Source organism: Parasteatoda tepidariorum, chromosome 6 (assembly GCF_982258835.1).
Source record: "Parasteatoda tepidariorum strain Cologne lab strain chromosome 6, Ptep-v5.0, whole genome shotgun sequence".
NCBI classification, from domain to species: domain Eukaryota; kingdom Metazoa; phylum Arthropoda; class Arachnida; order Araneae; family Theridiidae; genus Parasteatoda; species Parasteatoda tepidariorum.
The window spans coordinates 22,700,717-22,718,759 of record NC_141760.1 but is presented as its reverse complement, the minus strand read 5'-3'; the positions used below and the strand labels follow the sequence as shown (position 1 = coordinate 22,718,759).

The 18,043-nt window shown below is 30.4% G+C and overlaps 1 protein-coding gene across 2 annotated transcripts; it reads left to right on the top strand.

The window, feature by feature from the left end:
* Window positions 1–182: 182 nt before the first annotated feature.
* LOC107439357 (uncharacterized) lies at window positions 183–16,574 on the top strand. 2 transcript variants are annotated; one of them, XM_071178913.2, is made up of 6 exons: window positions 183–349; window positions 4,786–4,862; window positions 5,897–6,143; window positions 10,651–10,958; window positions 12,969–13,119; window positions 16,032–16,574. In XM_071178913.2, the coding sequence occupies exons 2-6, from the start codon at window positions 4,857–4,859 to the stop codon at window positions 16,358–16,360; spliced, it is 1,041 nt and encodes a 346-aa protein (XP_071035014.2). In that variant the 5' UTR covers window positions 183–349; window positions 4,786–4,856; the 3' UTR covers window positions 16,361–16,574. The 2 variants fall into 2 exon arrangements, with proteins under 2 accessions (XP_071035014.2, XP_071035015.2); XM_071178914.2 differs by lacking the exon at window positions 183–349 and adding an exon at window positions 1,589–2,077.
* Window positions 16,575–18,043: the final 1,469 nt, after the last annotated feature.

Genomic DNA, 18,043 nt, shown 5'->3' with positions numbered 1-18,043 from the left:
TAAGTGAATTAACAATATTTACAATACAATTCGTATCAAATTTTATGCCCTCTTAAAACTTGATATGGCTACCTAAAGTGATAGCCTTATCATATGACGATAAGAAAAAACTCGCCTCAGTCTTTGGACAATGTAAGAGTAATATATTATGTTTTCAGCATATGACCGGATAATTGTAAGATAATCTTGAGGATTATCTTACCTTTTAAATCAGAGTATTTTTCACTCACCCTGTAAAAACAAATCCCTGTTTAAAAGAAAAAGTTATCTTTTATAATTCGTGCTGTGGTCAACAGAGTTATTCTGCACTAGCTGCTTTCCTGTTTATGTGCGGTTAAATTGCGCACAGGTAAATACACAATTTTTAAATTTCTTTCATCATGAAATTGTCTTTGTAAATTAATATAAATTTAATTTATTTTAAAATACATCATTTGTATATAATTTGTTCATTTTTAATTTCGAATAATTTTTTAATCACCTACTAATAAGAGATTGTCATTGACTATTTTAAATACTGATAATTTCAAATGCTCTTCAAGATTTATAACGCGTAAAATGATGAGGCAGTTAAGATTGCGTCAGTTGCCAGTTACTTTTTGCTAATATTCTTTATTGGACTATTGTTGAATATCTGTGATAAGCTTGTGAATTTCGGTTCCTTTGATTTAAAATTATCTTTTCTAGAAGTCCTGATTGTTTATAAAATTAGAAAAAAAAATTATTTTCCTTGTCAAACAGAATCTAATATAAATATTACAAAATCCTTAAAATATATCGTATATATGAATTACAATAAAATATGAGAATAAGATATTTTATTCTCAGTGTATGACGGAGAGCTTTCTTTAGTCTATGAAGTACAACTTTATTTTTTCCTATTTATCTGTTGTTAAAAAATTATTCATAATTCGACGTCATTCTACATTTTTACTTAAAATAACCTCATTAAGAAATTATATAAGTAATTAAAGATACTTATTAGATAGTTGTGTTTAGATAAACTCCGTTGTGAAATTGCACTTAATTGAAAGTTTTTTTTGCATTATACTAAATTAATGTGCTTTTCGATTACTTAATTGACCGTTATTGTGAATAAGCATTTAATTCAACGTCACCACGTAATTATACATCATTACATAGCTGTACATCATTATGAAATTGAACTTAATTATACTAATTTTAACGTCAAACCTTTAATATTGCTCATTTATGGTGTATTTTGTACGTTTTTGAAATTCTTATAAGCCTTATAATGTTCTTATATTATTATAATGTGATTTAATGTCTTATGATTTAATGAGATTTAATGTTGTTAATCAGCCCAACCATGTGATTTAAATCACATGGTTGGGCCTAATGTTGTGTTCGGCTGGTTAACGTTACAGCAATTATGCTTCATTTATTAGCGAGATAAATCGATTCACTGATCAGATTTAATTAGATGTCATTAAGTGGCGTCACGAGTGTGTGTCTATCCTGATTGGTTGTTGAATCGTGACATAAACGAATATCACGATTTACCCACGATGACATCACTTGCACTTATTCTATTATGATAACTATGACGACTTTAAAATATTTAATTAAATTCTGCGCAAATAAGAATGAAGATCGGTTCGATTGTTTGATACAAGCATCAATGGTGCCGAAGTACATGTGTTTTTACGTCTTTAGGTACACAAAAGATGACGATCTGAAAAAGGGGAATTACAAAATAATATCATATCAAACATTTGTTGCAGATAATATTCCTCCTGATTTCCACTTATCTTAAATCTACACAAAAGTAATCGTGTTGTATTTTGCAGATCAAACAAATAATTAACAAGCACTGATACAAATTGGTTTTGTTATCGAATTCAAAAACTGAAGAATAAAAAGGAGAAAGAGCAGTTTAATCGAACATTTTGATTGGTTTATCTAGAATATTTACAACTTCCTAACGCTTATATTCTAAATAGAATGATTTCAATTCGAAGTTCCGAGTACTTATAAAATTGTAAAGTTAATTTAATTTTTTTTTAAAATTCTTGTTTAATTGTTTCTAGTATCCAGGTTGCTAGACATTTTTAAGGTATGTACTTTGAAAGAGTAAATATAGAATTCTCTTTATTATGTGGTTAATGTGCTCATTTTATTTAATTTTCATGAAAATATTTATTATTTATCTTTTTTAATTCTTATTTTGAGTTAAGTTTTTTGATATTCTTATTTTGCTATGCACATTAAAATAATATACCATATCTTATTATTGTTAACTGCTCTAATATATAATTTATCCTATGTATTTAACTGCCTTATTACTAAGAGAAAAAAGTATGTTCATATAGCAAAATTTACAGCGTTTCTCGCTGTATAGGAATTTTACCGAGCTCGGGTACTTTTATCAAAGAACTTTACTAATAATTTTGGTAAAATAAACTATAGAATATGGTTTTATGATAAATGGTAAAACTTTGTAAAAGTGGTAAAATTTGGTAATTTTATCATGATGCCTTAGAGCATGGAATAAAAACAATTCATACGGTTAAATTTACTTTTCAGATATATATTTTTTATTAAATATATGATAATAAGACTATAACTTTGAAAACCAGAATTTCAAGTAAATATTACGAACGGAAAAATTTTGATGCTTAAACCAAATGATTGGTTTAAATACCATATATTTTGGTTTCGTTTTACCCGAAATTTCATTATCATACAGTACGAGTATTTCACCAAATTATTTTTTCTCCGTCTATTCACGGTAATTTAATATTATTTACAAATTTTTAATTTATTTTAATAAAAGAAACATTAATATCCGTGTAGCACTCCAAAACAAAATTAAAAAATTACAAATTATATTACATACAAAACCAATAAAATTTATTGTATTTTATAATTATTTAAAATAATTGTTTTGTTACTTTTAAAAAGTCAAGCGTAATCTCATAAAGGGAAAATTGCAGGAAAGACAAAGTTTTCTACAACAATGGATAAATACCTATTCTTGAAAGAAAAGAAAATTGCAAAAAATAACATTTAAAAATGCAATAGCTTTCAAACAAATAAGAATTTTAAAAAAGAAAAGTCTTATAATCCAAAATGGTTCTATCTGCACGTTAAATTTGAACTCTGTAGTTGTATTTCAGTCGACATGTTTTTTTTTTCAATGTTTTTCCCCGACAACATGTTTTTTTTCACAACAAGTTTAACAGTTGATAATTTTCAAACTAATAATTGAATCGTAATTTTTTATTCCATCATATTTCAAGTACATACATTTCTACAAACCATCACAATTTCAAGTTTCTAAGGTTTGTAGAGTTTGAGTTGTGAAGCAAAATGTAACGTATAGCAAAATTAATCGAGAAAAATTTGCAAAAAGACACATAACTAACTAAGTATTAACTTTTGAACAAATTCAAATTTTGAAGAAAAAAAAACAAATAATATGAACAAATGAGGCCATTGATCATGCCAAATTTTAACTTTGATTTGCATTCCTATGACTAATAAATAGGTCAGTGAACCATTTTTTCCAACGAGTGAATCCTAAGTAACATTGCACAGTTATTCAGTTTTAAGTAATTCAGTATAGTTATTGACTAAGTAAATTTGCATAGGAATGTACTTCTAAGTAACTGTTCATAAAGATTGGATCCTCAGAAACTGCGCATAATTATTAGATTCTAAGTTATTCAAAATTAATCAATTCTAAGTAATTGAGCATTGTTATTGGCTAAGTAAATATGCAAAGTGATTTAATCCTGTTCAACTGTTCACAAAGATTGGATCCTCAAAAACTGTGCATAGTAATTGGATTCAAGTTAGAGTAATTGGATTCTTATTCACAATTATTCAATTCTAATTAATTGAACATAGCTAAGTAAATTTGCATTGTGATTTAATTCTAAGTAACTGTTCGGAATTAGGTTCTCAGAAACTGTGCATAGTAATTGGATTCAAGTTAGAGTAATTGGATTCTTATTCACAATTATTCAATTCTAATTAATTGAACATAGCTAAGTAAATTTGCATTGTGATTTAATTCTAAGTAACTGTTCGGAATTAGGTTCTCAGAAACTGTGCATAGTAATTGGATTCAAGTTAGAGTAATTGGATTCTTATTCACAATTATTCAATTCTAATTAATTGAACATAGCTAAGTAAATTTGCATTGTGATTTAATTCTAAGTAACTGTTCGGAATTAGGTTCTCAGAAACTGTGCATAATGATTGAATTCTAAGGAACTGTGTATAATTATAAGCTAACTCTGCATGGTAGTTGTATCTTAAGGAACTGTTCAAAATGATTGGGTCCCAAATAACTGCGAATAATAGTAATAGAATGCATAAGTATAATAGAATATATTATGATAATGCATAATGATAATGATAATGCATATTAAATTTTAAATCTTTTTTCCAATGCCCACCGGGATATTGACTTACGTCATTCGGGTATCAGAAGGACAGATTTGTTGGCCATTCTCTCAGAGGCACCATATTAGGTAGGCCAACGCTGCTCCCAAAGTAAGAATGACAAATAGTTCAGAGAAGTGAATGAAAGAACATACATGCCTTATCCGGGATTCGAATCCGTGACTTTTCTGAATAGCAACAGTTCATAACAATTGAACCCAAATAAAAGTTCTCCTAAATATGCTCAAGAACTATATTGTATCATCAATAGTTGGATCATGGAATTTAAATAATTTGTCTGGTTTTCTTATAGTTTTTCTTTAAATTTGTAATGAATATTTGTATTAATCTATTTATCATTCTATTTTATAGCAAACTGAAATAAATATTTAAACTCAGCAAACTTGGAAATCTAGGGGGAAAAAAGCACAAAAAGTTCAAAGATGACAGTAAGTACTCAACGATATTATTAATGAGGCTTGTGCACTTTAAAAACTGTGAACTATCTGAATTAGATGGTGAAAACCTCCAAAAATGCACATTATTTCAAGTTAATTTACAAATCGAGAGTCCATACTCACTTTAAAGAGTGTAGTTAAACCTCACTTCCAATAAACGAGAATGCTTACACCAAGATGAGATGCTTTTACCCCATTCATGAATTATTTTTGCTACTTTTGGCATATATTTGAAAACCGTCAGATGACAACAGCAGATTGTTCACAATTCGAGCAAGAAGTCTGTTTTCACCTCGTACGATGCTAAACATTCCGCTGAAACGGAAGTAAACTGTTATAAAAAGCATGCATGTTTTTGTTGTGCAATAAAGATAATTATATTCTCATAAAAAATTTGCATAAATCTGTTAATTATCTGTAAAATGTATTAAATAACTATATAATATTTAATTTCTATCCACTTTGTTATGCCTAGTACGAATTCATGTTAATATTCTCTCAGTACTTGTGAATATTTGATAAACGAACATACAGACAAACTTTTTATTTCTTAAAACAAATATTGTATATATGCATCATAAATTAATGATTCTTGCTGGCATATTTTAACTTTTAAATATGTCTACCAATTTCTTTGCAGATCGAATTTAATTTTTTATAAGTTATGAATTTTTAACATTTCACAATAACACATACCAAACTCTAGATATTTAAACTAAATTCAATGTATTGTTTGTTTTTTTTAAATTAGTAAATTTTAGACCACAATTATTATGACTCTTTCTAATTAAATCAAAATTTCAGTTCAAATTTTTTTGTCAAGCAAAGGATTCACATTATTTACAATAATTTAATTTAATTTAAATTATAACAAAAAAGCTAGCAAATTTTCTGCCACCTTAACAAGGTAATGAGTTTAGCCATTTTGTTCATGATGATCCACAGTATCTACTACTGTATATCAGTGTTGTTATACTTTTTAATTTCAATCAAAAATCAACTATTATTCGTTTTTTGTTTTTCAGGATGAGATAAGATTGGTATTTGTGGGTGCACCATTGTTAGACATCTGTGCTAAATGTGATAAAAACACTCTAAAAAAGTTTGGGTTGAAACGTGATGATGGAATCAAAGCTAGTAAAGAACACGAAGAACTTATTCAGCAGCTCTTTAATGATTCTAACTCTGAGTTGTCAGCTGGAGGCTCTGCACAAAATTCAGCTCGCATTGCGAAGTGGATTTTGGGAAGTAAATCAAGAGTTTCTTTCATTGGTAAGTTCTTTGGTAAAGAAAAAATGCTTGTAAAGTATTAAAGTAGTGCATAAAGTAGTAAAGAAAGTAAAGTAGTTACATAATAATACTTAAATAATAAATCAAGTTAATGCACTTATTGAACATAACACATGCTTCTCCTCAGACAGAGGAAAACAATATGGTCAAAACTACCAATACATGGTAAAATTTACCATGTTTCTGGCTCTATTTTAACATCAAAAAGCTCAGTAATTCTTACCGAAGCGCTTTGTTATTGATTTTGGTAAAATTTACTATGAAGTAGGATTTTATAATGCATGATAAAATTTGGTAAATGTAATAATTTAATCATGATACTTTAGAGCAAGACATAAAAACCATACCATTTATTCGGTAAAATTTACTTTTCAGTTTTGAATTTTTTACAAAATGTGTGGTAATAAGAGTATAATTTTGAAAACCTGAATTTCCGGTAAACCATATGAACGGGAAAATGTCCAAATTAATGGTTTAAATACCGTATGTTTTGGTTTCGTTTGACCCGATATTTCATTACCTTACAGTCCGAGTATTTAACCAGAATATATTTACTTCGTCTATTCATGGTAATTTAATATTATTTGCTAATTTTTGTTTACTTTAACTTATAAGAACTGTAATTTTGAAAGTAGAATTTTCCATAAACCGTCTCCATGTGAACGGGAAAATTACGAAATGAATAATTTCAATACCGTTCATTTGTTTTATTTTTTATTGCCAGAATTAAGTTTTTTATTTTTTTTACTGGAAATGTCATTACTATACAGTTGGGTAATTTTACTAGAATCTTTGCTTCCTTGCAATTATTTTATAAAACCTAAAACAATCTTTAATCATACAGATATTTGAACGAGGTTCATCTTCAAGTATTTCCGCATGCCAATAGGTGGATTTACAGGAATTGTAATACAGAATGGTTTTAGTTTTTAAGTTACGTTGTTTAGACTAACATGGTTATCATTGTCGTTGATAGAGGAAGTCAGAAAGTTTATATATATCTTGTATAAGCTATGACGAAAAATTTGGAAAACAATTTATATAAATTTCGATCACCTGGCAAAACAAAGCTCACAACAATAAACACAAACTGGACAGTCAAAATTTTATTTAATTATAGTATATGATCAAAGAACAATCCGCCTTCTTCAAACACATTGTTCAAAACGTGTTATTTTCAGTTCAACCACAGCCCGAAGAATTTTTCGTTATATTGCTGCAACGTCATACATTATGCTTGTTTTCAATTGGTTACCTGCAAGAGACGTCAAAGAGGGTATCAATCCTAATCGGCTGTTGAAACGCGGCATTTGTTTAGATTAGCAACTGCTCCTTCCATTCCATTTTGAGCAAGTCTATCCTGTCACATATGAAGTCGGTATCCTATCTCGTAGTCGATTACCATATTTTTCGTTAATCTTGTAACTACTGAATTCTTGAAAATAAATGAAATTGCAAAACAAAATAATGAGCTTTTAGTTTTCCTTCATTAAAGAAAAAATCCTCTAAGTAGACAAGCTTAACAACTGTAATGCTGAAACGCCATCCAGTTTACAAAAAAAGCAGCTGGTGCTGAGGTTACAAATCAAGCGGTTATGCATCATCGGTCTTCTTCACCTCTTTCTGGAGTTGAGAGTATCCCATACAGTTTTATGTGAAAGCCACTTCCAAATCCTTCTTTCCAAATCATTCCTTCAAATTCATCTTTCACAGCTAAGTTCTTGAAATCAATAAATTTTCAATTCTTTCGTTTGCAATGATATAGAGCAGAATGATTTTATGGCAGTGCTATTGACTTTTTATAGTGTTCCAATTTGCACTAAAATTTTATCTCAAACATTAAAATCACCATTTATTGACTGAAGAGGGAATTTTTCTTTATTACAGATCCATCCTTTGCAGAAAATACATTTTGGTGGTCTTTTATCTTTCCCTGGATGATCTACATATAGATGACCACCTTTAATATATTTCGTGGCTCCATGCAGAAAGAAAAACTTTAGCCAGGGGGAAAAAAACAATTCTAAACTCCGATCAATCATAGTTAACATTTTATTTTACTTTATAACCATCGTTGGACAGCCGACCCAATTTTTTAGTTTACAACTAACGATGTTTAAATCTGTAACCTTGTAATTTTAAACCCAATTCAGAAGACAGGGGAACCTCTGGATCAAGTATTAGGAGAAATTTCCCTTCATGGAGATTTTTTTTATGGAACTTATCCACATTTACGTTACATGCTGAGGAAAAGCACGAAATCATCCCATGATTATCTTGAGTGCAAGGGGATTATCCATCTACCACTAAGAATATTTTAAGTCAACACTGTGGGCGGTGGGAGCAGGGTATGGATTTTGCATCGGCTAGTCGTTGCTGGGACTCAAACCCGGGTCACCTCATATTAAGGTAAGCGCTCTATCCCCTGAGCCACTGCGGTTCCATGTTTAACACTTTATTTTATTTCGTATCAATCGTTGAACAACCGAGACGAGTTTTGAGTATACGACTGGCAATGATCAACTCTGTAGCTTTATAATTTTGAGTCTGATCCAGAAGACAAGAGAACTCCCAGATCAAGTATTGGATGAAATTTGATGCACGCATTGCGTTTCATGGTGAGGAAAACCACGAAAATGTCCAATGGTTAGCCTAACGACAAGGGGACTCTAACCCATAATTCCATCTTCCACTGAAGATATTTAATCTCAGCACTGCGGTCAGTACGAGCCAGGTGCAGAATTCTTGTCGACCAGCCATCACTGGGATTCAAATTACCTCAATGGGAGGCCAACACTCTATCCCCTGAGCCACCAAAAGAAAAAAAAGCAAGGGAGTGATTGAAACCATCCAAATATCAATTTTACTCAATGCAACTGAAGTTAATTTTTCTTTCAAGAGGGCCTTTAATCTTCTTTCTCGTATAAACTTGTTTTAAGTTATTTGGTTTTATTAGCCTCAATAGTGATTCATCAGAGTTTAAAGACTTTTTTGTTCGAGCTTGTAGATGTTATCAAGTTCTGATATTAAGAAAAAAGATTAACTAAAGTATCTAAAAATATCTATGAAAAACTTACTTTTTTTACCTTCAAAAATATTAATTGCTTAGCATTATTAAAAATCCACGACGGTACAGTGATAATTATACTGAACTGCCATTGTAAAGAACCGAGTTGATATCTCCGTCAGTAGATTGAAATGTACCATGCTTCAGTGTAGGTTTCAAGCCACAATACTTAATACCAACTTATCCTGGCAAAGGGTGGCCGGCATGCATGACTAACCTCATTGTAATTATCATGACTCACCTTGAAGTAATAGAGCCTCAACTTCCGTGACGAAAAACTAGCTTTTATGAGAGTGCTTTAATTTAATTTTATTAGATTTATTATGGTCTGATTGCATTAAAAGAAATGGAAATAATTTGTATCTAAATTAAGTAAATAGAAATTTTTCTTTTTGAAATACACTGTTGTAAGAAATTAAGAGAATTTGCAGACTTGGTCGATTATCTCTAGAACTACTGCATCGATTTTAATGAAGTTTGATATGTACATACATTGATATAATGCAAAACAAATAACCCATTCAACAATTGTAATACACACGCATGATCATGCGCAAGACTCTTTGGAGTCGGAAGGTATGAAATTTCCACAGGACAATTCAGGCCAATTGCCACAGGAAATGATAAACTGCTTTATTTCAAGTATGAAACCACGCTGTATGGCCTGTATATCTGCAAGAGGGGACCATACCCCCTATTAACCCTTTTTTTTTTCGTTTATTCTACAACCGCTGTTTCATACCTTCCGACTCCAACGTGTGTTACGCACTGACATGCGTGTGTATTACAATTGTTGAATGATTATTTGTTTCGCATTGTATCAATATATGTAGACATATCAAATTTTATTAAAATCGGTCCAGTAGCTCTAGATATAATCGACCAAGTCTGCAAATTCTTTTAATTTCTTACACCAGCGCATGTTCCGCGATGTAGTTAACATCTTTTAATCTGTGCTCTGTAGGAAGTAGATTTAAACTCGAATCCTCTATGGCAACAATTGAATCTTATTTTATAAAGGTCCCGCAGTGGACTGATCTTTAAGACACTGTTCCCAGCAGATCACTGAAGTCAGGTATCACTGGCTGCAGTCAGTGTGCGGGTGGGTGACCACTTGTATTAGTCTGCGTAGAGACCAATGGTGTGAGGTACTGGTCCTCGTTAAACTGTTCTACAGTAAAGTGCTCGACTTCGCGTGCAGGGTGTCGGGCTACCGAAGCGGGGCTGCTATCCCCTCTGCAGAGGATCAAAATTGTGATGGCATGTCCTCGGATCATCCTCAGGGATGTTTCTCAGACCACAGCCTATTGTGCAGCTCTAGTGCGAAGTAAATGAACTACAACAACTATTTTAAAAGGCATTTGTATAGGCTTTAGTATATCTTCTTTACAATAAGTCAATATTTTTAAAAAATATTTACAGGTTGCACTGGAAATGACTCTTTCGAAAGATGGTTGAAGGAAAAGCTTATATTAGATGGTGTTGTACCACTATATGTACAAAGTCCTGACTTGAAAACAGGAATTTGTGCTTGTCTAATTATTGACGAATCTGAAAGATCCATGATTTGTCAACATGAAGCTTCAGCAACTCTCCGAGCAGAACATCTAGAGATCGAAGACATCAAACATGACCTCGCAAAAGCTGATATCATATTTGTAGAGGGATATTTCATAGCCCACTCACCAGATGTCGTGCTAGCCCTAGCTAAGATGAAAACGTCGAAACAGGTAGACGAATGTTGAGATTTTAAAATAATTTAGAAATTTGTATTTTACTGCTAAAGTATATGCAAACCATATTATTTTCCTATACTAGATTAAAAGTGTATAAAAACTAATTTTTTTCAAGCTGATATCATATTTGTAGAGGGATATTTCGTAGCCCACTCACCAGATGTCGTGTAAGCTTTAGTTGAGACGAAAACATCAAAACAGGTAGATGAATGTAGAGATTTTAAAATAATTAAGATTTTTGTATTCCTATGCTAAAATATATGCAAACCATATGATTTTCCTATACTACATTTTCTATTAAAAGTACATCAAGCAGATATATTTGTAGATGAATATTTCTTGGTCCCCTCACTAGATGTCGTGTCTTTAGCTAAGTTGAAAACGTCAGAACAGATAGATGAGTGTAGAGATTTTAAAATAATTAAAAATATTATCTCTCGAAATATATCCAAACCATATTATTTTCCTATACTAAATTTTCTATTAAAAATACATCAAAATTAATTTTTTGCAAGCTGATATATTTGTAGATGATTATTTCTTGGTCCCCGCACTAGATGTCGCGACTTTAGCTAAGTTGAAAGCGTCAGAACAGATAGATGAGTGTAGAGATTTTGTTATCTCTCAAAACATATCCAAATCATATTATTTTCCTATACTTTATTTTCTATTAAAAGTACATCAAAATTAAATTTTTACAAGCTGATATATTTCTAGATGAATATTTCTTGGTCACCTCACTAGATGTCGTGTCTTTAGCTAAGTTGAAAACGTCAGAACAGATCTTCGACAGTCAGAACAGACTGTAAAGATTTTAAAATAATTAAATATGTTATCTCTTAAAATGTATTCAAACCATATGATTTTCCTATGCTATATTTTCTATTAAATTTTTACATCAAAATTAAATTTTTACAAGCTGTTATATTTGTCGATGAATATTTCTTGATCCCCTCGCTAGATGTCGCGTCTTTAGCTAAGTTGAAAACGTCAGAACAGATCTTCGACAGTCAGAACAGACTGTAGAGTTTTTAAAATAATTAAAAATGTTATCTCTTAAAATGTTTTCAAACCATACGATTTTCCTGTGCTATATTTTCTATTAAAAGTACGTCAAAATTAAATTTTTGCAAGCTGATATATTTGTAGATGAATATTTCTTGGTCCCCTCACTAGATGTCGTGTCTTTAGCTAAGTTGAAAACTTCAGAACAGATAGATGACTGTAGAGATTTTAAAATAATTAAAAATGTTATATCTTAAAATATATCCAAACCATATGATTTTCTTATACTATATTTTCTATTAAAAGTGAATTAAAATTAATTTTTAAAAAAAAAACTTTAATTTTTTTAATTTAAAAACTTTTTGAAGGATGATTTATAATTAAAAAAGCTTTTATGTATTATGTTTTGTTCACTAATAACAGAAGTCTTTTAAAAACATTATTCCAAACGGTTTCTGCAATTCTGCTTTCTGCAGTTCCGGTTTCTGCAATTGGATATCTACTTGATTCGTCATCGCAAGTAAATCATGGCACTGGTCAGACTCTTAAATCTTTGAGATAGAATCCTAAAACGTGAAGGTCCGATTATTAGATCAAAATTTAGTCAGATTTGTCCGTTTTTTATTTTGCACACTGTGCATCATAAAATCATTCATGTTGCTCATATGCTTTAATTTGAAATAATTGTATTTTAAAAATTCTTAAATTACTTCAAAGTTAAAAAATTTTAAAGTTTTGAAAAAAAATTCAAAAAATTATAGTGTCTTTCAAAACTTAAAAATAATGCAAATTATTTTACTTTAATTGAATTTAACGAATTAAAATTTTAAAAAGATCTTTGAAATAATTTTCTTTTACATTTTGTTCACGCATAGAAATCATAGTATTTGATATTTTATGCGTTTTATTAGTTTGCAATCTAATAATAATTCTCCCAGGAGTTAATAATATTTTACAATTACACAAGAAACTTTAAATTTTGATTTCTTTTATCTTTAGGTGTTTTCATTGAGTCTTTCGGCTGAATATATTTGCAAAGATTATTCAGATATTCTTTTGAAGGTTCTACCTCGGGTCGACATTCTGTTTGGAAATGAGGTCGAATTAAAAGCCTTGGCGACAGCCTTGGGTGCGCCTCTCTCAATTACAGGTCAGTGATCATTCCTTCAAAACTCCGTATAAGTCACGTACTTTAAGATTCCATGCAGGGTAATCTTCGGTGCTTCCCCAACTATTGCTCAAACCTGTTGAGATTTTTAAATTGAACTTATTGGAATTAATTTTATTTCCATATTTGTAACATCTTCCATGTTTCAATGCGGTTGGAAACATGAAGTTCAAGGGTAAGGTGAAATTAGGGTATTTTGAACAGGAAAAAAAAGAATCTGGTGAGAAATACTTCTGAAAAGCATTTAACTAAGGAACTTAATGGATAAAGATTTTAAGAAACATTATAGTGAATCTGAGTTCATTGGCCTTAAAGTTTCTTCAATGACAATTGAAATTAAAAAAGTAAAATTTAACTAAAAAACTGAATGGATGAAGGTTTTAAGAGACACTTTAGTGAGTTGATAAGCTTTAAATTTTATTCAATGACAATAGAAATTAAAGATATCATAGAAAAGGAAAATTTCACCAAAAAAATGAGTGGATGAAGGTTTTAAGAGACATTTTAGAGAATTTGAGTTCGTTGACTTTTAAGTTTATTCAAAGACAATAGAAAATAAAGATAGTTCAGAAAAGGAAAATTTAACTAAAAAACTGAGTGGATGAATATTTTAAAAGACACTTTAGTGAGTTCATTAGCTTTAAATTTTATTCAATGACAATAGAAATTAAAGATATCATAGAAAAGGAAAATTTCACCAAAAAAATGAGTGGATGAAGGTTTTAAGAGACATTTTAGAGAATTTGAGTTCGTTGACTTTTAAGTTTATTCAAAGACAATAGAAAATAAAGATAGTTCAGAAAAGGAAAATTTAACTAAAAAACTGAGTGGATGAATATTTTAAAAGACACTTTAGTGAGTTCATTAGCTTTAAAGTTTATTCAATGACAATAGAAATTAAAAAAATGAAATTTAACAACAAAAAAAATGAGTGTGATGAAGGTTTTAAGAGACACTTCAGTGAATTTGAGTTCATTGGCTTTAAAGTTTATTCAATGACAATATAAATTAACGATATTTTAAAAAAGGAAAATTTAACTAAAAAACTGAAAGGATGAAGATTTTAAGAGGCATTTTAGTAAATTTGAATTCATTGGCTTTAAAGTTTATTCAGTGACAATTTAGATAGCTTTGAAAAGGAAAATTTGTCCAAAGAAGTGAGAGGATGAATGTTTTAAGTCACATTATAGTGAAATTGAGTTATTAGCTTTAAAATTTATACGTTGATAAAATAAGACAAAGATTATCCCTTTCCTTTTTACTTGTCGGCAACCATTCAAATGCTAAAATCTATAAATCACACTGGCATTTATTTAAACAACTGATCGCGGCATAGAGTTCGAAATAATGTATCTTTTTTAAAGTTCACGCAACAGAAAGCCAGTAATAAGGGAATAAATCGCAATAAACTAAAGCAAAAATATACCTTTGTTAATAGAAAAACTTCATTGGTTTCAAAAACTAAAACAATGTACATAAGGCAATATAAGGCAGTGTTCCCCAACCCCCGGTCCGTGGATCAAATGCAACCGGGCCGCCCATTTCATTGAAACTGTATTAAAATTCCTAGGTTTATACCCCAAATTAGAAATATTTGTGTTCCATTAAAATTTTTTTTATTTAATTTTAGAAACTGGTTCCCGTAGGAGCGAAAAAATTTAAAAATTTATGGTTTAAATACGTATTCTTCAATTTTATTAAACATATTTGTTTTTACTCTAAATGCTGAAACCATACAGTATAGTCATTTTACAAAAAAAAATTTTCGATGTATATCATGCCCTGATTTGCCTCCTTGAATATCTTCGCTCCTCTCGGCTGCGGCAGTTTTCTTGTTTTATTTTACTCCTAAATTATGTTTAATTGTTCCGTTGGAAAGATTTTACGTTTCGTTTTTCGAGAATCTTTTTATCAAAAGTATAAATAAATAAAATAATTAACAAACAATAATATTTTCTTAAACGAAATAAATACTTATTATTTTGATTTTTCCCTTTAACGTAATACCGTTGAAACTTTCAGAAAAGGTAATTTTTTTTTCGAATAAACTTATTTAATTTTTATCATCATTCAGTCTCCTCGGAGAGTTAACCACTTTTAGATAAACACGAATAGCAACTTCTAGAAATTTTCACCCTTTTTAGATTGGAAATTTAAAGAACGCTGAACCCTAAGAACGCCACTTCATGGGGATTATGATTGTGTCGTCACTTGAATAATAGATCACGGATGAGACACATATAATTTAATCAATTTCTTCGTCGTTTTGTCGATCTCTTATTTTGTGCCGTTAGAATGTTTCCGTTACTGTGAATAACCGAAATTGGTAGTTGTTGACTTCAACCGGGGAATGCTGACAATCACATAGTCGGCATAGTCGCTTTGGTAAATGTCCGAGATATATAATAGGTCTAGTTAAGTACCGGTATACATTTGCCCCGTATGTCCGACGACAATGTTTTTTTAACGTTCAATGCCACTGCTCGGTATATATTCGCCCGGTATGTCATTCATCAATGTTTTTTAAGGTCAAGTGCCACTATCCAGTATGCATTTAACCGGTAATCCGAACACTGATGTTTCTCCTAATATATCCTCAGCAGGTATTAAAATATCGAATAAATGAATATCAAATCGGATATAACAAATATTTCGGACATTCACCAAAGATACTATGTGATTGATGACATTCTCTTGATTAACAAATCTTGATCCCGGTAACAAATCTAATAAATAGAGTAAATGTTTATTTACAGCATCGTTTGATCACCTTACTTAGAATACTCAATCTCATTTACATTTGGGCACAGTATAATCGATTCGGGTTCCTATGACTCTAAAAGTACCTCATTATAACTCATTGTAAATAAATAATTTTCTTTAATTTATTACAGTCGAAGAAGCTCTCCATAAAACAAGGGGACAAACTAATAACTCTCCTAAAATCACCATCATCACGCGTGGTTCTGAGCCAGTTATAGTGGACAACGGATCTGCTCATTTTCGGACTTTCTCAGTAGATAACAGTATTACGATGGTGGACGGTGTGGGTTGCGGTGATGCTGTGGCCGGTGCCTGTCTTGCTGTCTATGGCCTCACCAAGAACTTGGACCTCTCTGTTGAAACAGGCATCAAAGCTGCATCTGAGATCGCTCAAGTGAAAGGATGCACACTTCCTTCTTTTAAGATATTTGATCCAGAATTGTGTAAACATAATAGTTGATGTAATTTAATCTATGTAAATACTGTGTATAGTTTTTTTTCAAGAAAAATGGTTTAGTGTGAATAACTTTTTTAAATACGAAGTACATTATGAGAAAATTTCAAATATTTTTTAAACTATTTCTTTTTTGTTAGTTTTCGATTTATATATTCCTATAATATAATAAATATTGAGAAATTAAAACAGCTTGAAGGATAAGTTTTACACTTTAAAATTGAGGTAATAGATTAAATTAACATGTCTCATTAGAGTAATTCAAGCAAGTGACAACATGTAAGTAATTATTTTACTTGATTAAAAACTTCATTCGCTTCAAAATATTGCAAATTGAAAATAACAGTCGACATGTTTCAAACGCTCTAAAATTAGGTGCCCATTCTAAAGATTATTTTTTAATTAACATGTCGATTTTAATTTCCGATTTGTAATTTTTTGAAGCAAAGGAAGTTTTTCACCAGTAAGCAATTAGTAAAAAACATAGACATACTAATGACATTGTATGCAATGAAAAGAAAACCCGTTTATATAAGCAAATTACATATTAAACTTCTGTTTGATTGATATCAATATGTAAGTCAAAGTATTTTATCTTTGCAGTGAGAAAAAAAAAGTTTCATTTTCTAGAAATACCCCATCCCTACCCTTGATTTTCTAAAAATCGATATTAATAACTCTAACTCATGTTATAAAGTTTTATTTGTTCAGAAAATTGTCTTACTTTGAATTTCATGGTAAGCACTATCTTGTCTCTTTTGTTTCAAAATCGAAAAAGGGGATTCTCATTTCTGTGTCTCAAACGCTATTGTTCATTTGAGTTCGTTGGCTATTTTCTTGGCTTTCATCTAAATTGAAAATGATAACAAATGTGGTATAATCAAATCACTACCACTTAATGATTTTTCGTGATAAAATCGCATTTTCATAAAGATTTCTTTGCAATGTTATTTCTAAAACGCATAAATCTTTTAATAATAGGCAAGTTTAAGACTGAGCAACAGGTCCATGCCTGAATGTCAAAGTTAGCCTACTTGTCTTGATTCAGTTCAATGCGATCCTTTATCATTTTTCATTACTATGAAGACCTCTTATTTCTCCTACCCTTGATTTCCAAACTCTCTTCCATTAAATTGGTTCGAAATGTTATGTTTGGTAAAACAAAGCGAGTCCCTAAATATTTTCTATTACTATGACAACGAAAATCGTGTGGGATCGTGAAAGGTGCGTAAAGTACGTAATTGAGACTAATTTTTCAAACATTTTTTTTTAATTCGAATAGAATTAAAATTCAATATTGTCTCTCTAGAAATAATACCCTTGCAAAGCCATACAGCGTCGGTGACACTTTTCCTACTCTAAATAGCAGTGATGGTACTGGAATAGCTTTTATCTGGTCAGTTGCAACCTTTTATGAGTGTTCCCAGTGTCCAAAAATGACGTCCATTGAGATAAATTTTAGATTTCGGGAAGAGTAAACGGTAAAGGAATCAAGTTTGGTTATTAAGGAGGTTGAGAAACAACAGGAATTTGTTTATGTGTCTGAAACACATTTATTTATATTGCTCTTTGATAGGAAACTTTACCGTTCCAGATGTTTGGTATCATAGATATAATCCTTTTTTGTATTTTAAATTCAACTCGTAATTGAAAATTCCATGAACAGTGGTGTGATGCATATTAAACTGT